Consider the following 4,807-nt stretch of genomic DNA (forward strand, 5'->3'; position numbering starts at 1 on the left):
CTGTGCAAATTTAATTTTTAATTTTACAGTTGCACTTAATTAAACATGCGAAATTTTAATTATTTTTAAAAAATACACCACAGAGTTGCACCAAATAACTAACGCTTACGAATTTGAGTTTTAAGTTTTCAGATACATATGTGAGTCCGAAATAAAAACAAAAATTAAATTTGGCAGCACTGAAAATGCTGCCAGTAGATGTCACAACTAACATCTGACGCTCTGATAACGTCATTGACAGCAGAGAAACGAACTAAACCAAAACAACAAAATAGACACGTAAGAGAAATAGAGCGTCTACGTTGTTTGCTTCACGCAAGTAGCAAATTATTAGTAACAAAAAGCATTTTCAAAAGATATTAAATTGCGGCTGGTGTGAATGGGTGAACATATTTTAGAATCAATAAAAGTATAGTAATAAACAATAATAGCAATTACGCATATTTACATTAGAAAGAGTGAAGTGGATCGTAAATTTGAAGAAAAAACTTTCGCTAGAATTTATGTTTATGAAAGACAAGCAAACATAAAGGAATTTTTTTAAAGAATCGCGTACGCAAATAGGTGTTTACAATAAGTTAAAGGAAGTGCCCACTTTAATATAAGCTAATAAGGAAAAGAGAAGGTGACCTACATAGGTGAGTTACAAGAAGGGAAATGGCTGCGAGGCGGCTGCTACGCGATGGTGCGTGGTATCTGGCGTTGATGCTGTGCGTCATCTTGTGGGTACGTCATTGTAGCGGTTATTTTGCCGCCCACGATGAGTTGGACAAAAACAATTGCTTTTGCGAGGTAAATACCATAAATGTTCAAACTTTGCTATACAGGCTGTGCAATGTAATTTATGTATTTTAATGCAGCTCAAGGGTTCAATAAACGATTGTAGTTGTACGGTGGACACCGTGGATCATTTCAACAATATAAAAATATATCCGCGCCTCAAATCACTGCTGGTAAAAAACTTCTTCCGTTTTTACAAGGTGAATTTGAAAAATGCATGCCCGTTCTGGCCTGATGACAGCAAATGTGCCATACGTTTTTGCCAAGTGCAGAACTGTGATGAAGATCACATACCTAAAGGCCTAATTGAACAAAGCGATAATACAAAGTTCGCAGCATTTAAGGTAAGTAGTAGATTTGTTAACCATTATGCAAATATAGTGTAGAGCTTGCCACGTATGTTAAATGGGAGTTAACTTTACTCACTTATTTTTTTATTTACACATCCAACACATACATATGCTATTGTCGTATTGGGATACTGATTAAAAATAATTTATGCCGAATCCAATATATCTATATACTAACAACAAACAACTCAAGTGGCTGATTGTATATTGCGTAATCCAAAAAGTTCAGTAACTAATTTATGCTCTTTTTTTAGCAGTTATTATTTTTAAAGAACTTCTATAAAGCAAGTAGGTGCAATTTTGTTGGTTGACTTTGTACACTTGTACAAAAAAAGAAACAAAGTTTCGACGCCAGATCTATAAGGTGGAAGCATCAAATGTTCCAACGAATCGAAGTCAATTGCTGTTATTTTTTCAAAATAGATGTAGACTGTCGGTTTCATGATGGAATACAATACACTTTAATTCTAACAGCGCATTGTAGTTAAATATTCGTCTTACTAACCTGGGAATATATTCCAATAAAACTATAAGGTGTAGGGAGCAAGATGCAACCGCCAATCATGCATTGGCATAGTACCCAGCGGCACAAACCCCTAGGTTAACATATTTTACCACAGGAGGAAATCCAACACAATAAAATTAGACAATTACTAAAATTTATTGAGGAAGTTGGGCTCAGTGAAATATTCTGAATTCATGAAAGAAGTGCAATATATCTTGAAAGTCGCAGTTCTAAATCCCCTCATAATAATAATGATAATAATATCGACGCAATTTCTGCTTATCAATTTTGGTTCGAATTGCTTGCGTCGTACATTTTTGTTGCAATCGATCCATTTTTCATTAGTAATAATTTGATCGATTTCGTTCCGTTTTAACAGGAATTCGTATTCTATAATAGTTTCACTCTTAATTTAAGTGGCACAGGAGTCTTGCTTCTTCTCTTTATATACCAAGATTCTCTTTAAATCATTAAAAATTGATTTGTGATGGATATTTAGTTCCCCGGCAATGGACCGCGTTCCCTTATTTTTCAGGAAAAAATTAAATGCTCGCTCATGCCATTTATTAAGTTATATGATTGTTCAATTCTTAATTTCTTTATTGGAACTTACAAACAGGCTATGTATGAATATATATTACACGAGATATTTGATTTCAACTCCAATTTGTTGTCAAACTTTTTAGTAAACCCAATATTTAGGACCGAAACTCTTTCATAAATTAAATTTAGTTTCACGTAATCTCTTGCCAATTTTATGTTATCTCCACTCCGATCATACGTGCATAAAAACATGCATTAATTAAATAACTTTAATATTTTATTTGCCAGTACTCCAAAGAAGCCCAATCGGCTGAATGCTCTGAGGCCGAAGAGTACAACAGCGTTTTGAGTTATTTGGATACAAGTCTTAGTGATCAAGCGCACCGCGAGTTCGAACGTTGGGCAAGGCACGATGAAGCTGAGGAAGATTTCTGTATTTTAGAAGATCAATACAACGGTTCTCAATATGTAGATTTACTCATAAATCCCGAGCGTTATACGGGCTATAGAGGAGAATCCGCGCATCGTATTTGGCGCAGCATTTATATGGAAAATTGCTTTGGACGTAAAAACGAAACGAAATCTCTCTCCGATTTCTTGCCACATCTAGATTTGGATAAAGTGTGTTTGGAGCAACGTGCCTTCTATCGCATCATATCTGGACTGCATAGCAGTATCAATATTCATTTATCTGCCAAGTATTTGTTATCTGAATCAAAAGACTTTCTTGACCCTCAAGGTATTTGGGGACCAAATATCGAAGAATTCAGGCGACGATTTAGTCCCGAAACAACAAACAACGAAGGACCACATTGGCTAAGGAATCTTTACTTCATTTATTTGGTGGAATTGCGTGCATTGGCGAAAGCAGCGCCATATTTACGACGGGAAGAGTATTATACCGGCATTGCGGAGGAAGATGAGGAGGTGAAGTTGGCTATTAATGATCTACTATCGGTTGTCGAGTGAGTAGCTACTCCAATATATTAAATATTATATCAATATTTTGAAAATATAAGTGTTCATTAAACATTTTTCGCTTGACAGGTCATTCTCTTCCCACTTTAATGAAAACGTGCTGTTTTCGAATGGTGTAGCATCGCTCAAGTTCAAAAATGAGTATAAAGAGAAATTTCGAAACATATCCAGAATAATGGATTGTGTGGGTTGTGATAAGTGCAGGTTATGGGGCAAATTGCAGGTAAGCTGGCATAAAAACTTAAATTTGTCAGTGAAATATCTGCGAATTGGCTTACTTATACCTTCTTTCTATATTCATTTAACAGACCCAAGGTCTCGGAACAGCACTAAAAATTCTCTACTCTGAGAAGTTGAATGTGGCGACAGAGAGTGGCTTATGGGATCGACCACATATAGAGGCGAATCCGCTATTTAAACTTTCTCGTACAGAAATTGTTGCGCTCTTTAACGCATTTGGCAGGTAGGATAACAGATCCATATGCATATAAGAAATTTATTCAATAATCATTGTGATACTTTTTCAGACTTTCAAGAAGTATTTTCGAGTTGGAGAATTTTCGAAAATTGCTGAGGTAATAAGCCCACGGTTGAACGTTTGCCGCTGCCGGTGTATTTATTAGACAATGTAACGACAGAAATTTCTGTTTTATGATAAGTATTTATTTAGCATGTAGTCGTTTTCATGGTGGCGCTTAGAATAATCGCAACAACAATGCCGACAAATGGTTTCCCTTCTTACCTCATCCTTATTAGTGAGATATAAACTTTTCAAAGAATAGATTAAACTAATTTTTTTAAACTTATTTATTAAAATTGTTATTATTTAAAAACTTATTACTAAAATTCTCTGATGACCAAGTCGTGGATATTGAGGAAGGAAACTATAAATTCCATTATAGTAAAAGAACCAATCATTCAATGTGGAAAATAGCTTTATGTATAATCGAAAGATTTTTAAATATTTATTATGTATGATGTGAATGGTCATATTATTTATGTATGGATGTTATTTGCACATGAGACTGGGATGGATATTAAAACGCATTTTAACCACAAATACTGTAATTTTTTTTTTTGTTAAGAGTTTCAAGGCTTGACCTGCGCAGTGCAGCCATCGAACTTAGTTCTTGCGCACGGTCGCATTTTCAAGCAAAAGAAGCTTATTTTCCACTTCTGTTTTCTTTAGTGGCATCTTTAAGTTTTCCAAAAGTGTAGCGTAGTAAGTATTATAACGTAATATTGGCACAATTTTCTTTTTAATTGGCCTATGATTTATTTATTTGTTAAAATCTATGCATCGAAATTCTTATATTGTTAACAAAAGTCAGTGATTATGTAGACCTACGGCTTTCTATTCAGGTTTATTAAAACAAGATGACGTGCATATGGCATAAGAAATATTTTTTGAACGGCTCTATTATTGCGATTGGATGTTGATTGTAAGACATCCAAATAAAAACAAAGCAAACAAAATTTAAAAGGTATAAAGCGGCCGTCGTAGTCGAATGAGTTGGTGCTTTACTACCATTCAGAGTTGCACATGTTCGAAGCCCGGGCACGAAACACCAATTGATAGAAAAAGTTACTCTAATGGCGGTCGCTGCTCGGCAGACAATATCAAACCTCTATTTTGCCATGAAAAAAAAAA

The 4,807-nt window shown here is 34.8% G+C and overlaps 1 protein-coding gene across 1 annotated transcript; it reads left to right on the plus strand.

Moving 5' to 3' along the window:
* Window positions 1-248: 248 nt before the first annotated feature.
* LOC128859574 (ero1-like protein) lies at window positions 249-3,962 on the plus strand. The gene is made up of 6 exons (XM_054096500.1): window positions 249-792; window positions 861-1,124; window positions 2,467-3,143; window positions 3,226-3,379; window positions 3,465-3,619; window positions 3,684-3,962. Exons 1-6 carry the CDS (start codon window positions 658-660, stop codon window positions 3,733-3,735), a joined length of 1,437 nt encoding a protein of 478 aa, XP_053952475.1. The 5' UTR covers window positions 249-657; the 3' UTR covers window positions 3,736-3,962.
* The last annotated feature ends 845 nt before the right edge of the window (window positions 3,963-4,807 follow it).

This window comes from Anastrepha ludens, chromosome 4 (genome assembly GCF_028408465.1).
Source record: "Anastrepha ludens isolate Willacy chromosome 4, idAnaLude1.1, whole genome shotgun sequence".
Taxonomy (NCBI): Eukaryota; Metazoa; Arthropoda; class Insecta; order Diptera; family Tephritidae; genus Anastrepha; species Anastrepha ludens.

Coding starts and splice junctions, on each gene's coding strand:
- LOC128859574 (XM_054096500.1), top strand. CDS start 658: ATGGCTGCGAGGCGGCTGCTACGCGATGGTGCGTGGTATCTGGCGTTG. Junction 3,144..3,225: donor GATCTACTATCGGTTGTCGA/GTGAGTAGCTAC, acceptor TTCGCTTGACAG/GTCATTCTCTTCCCACTTTA. Junction 3,380..3,464: donor GGTTATGGGGCAAATTGCAG/GTAAGCTGGCAT, acceptor TTCATTTAACAG/ACCCAAGGTCTCGGAACAGC.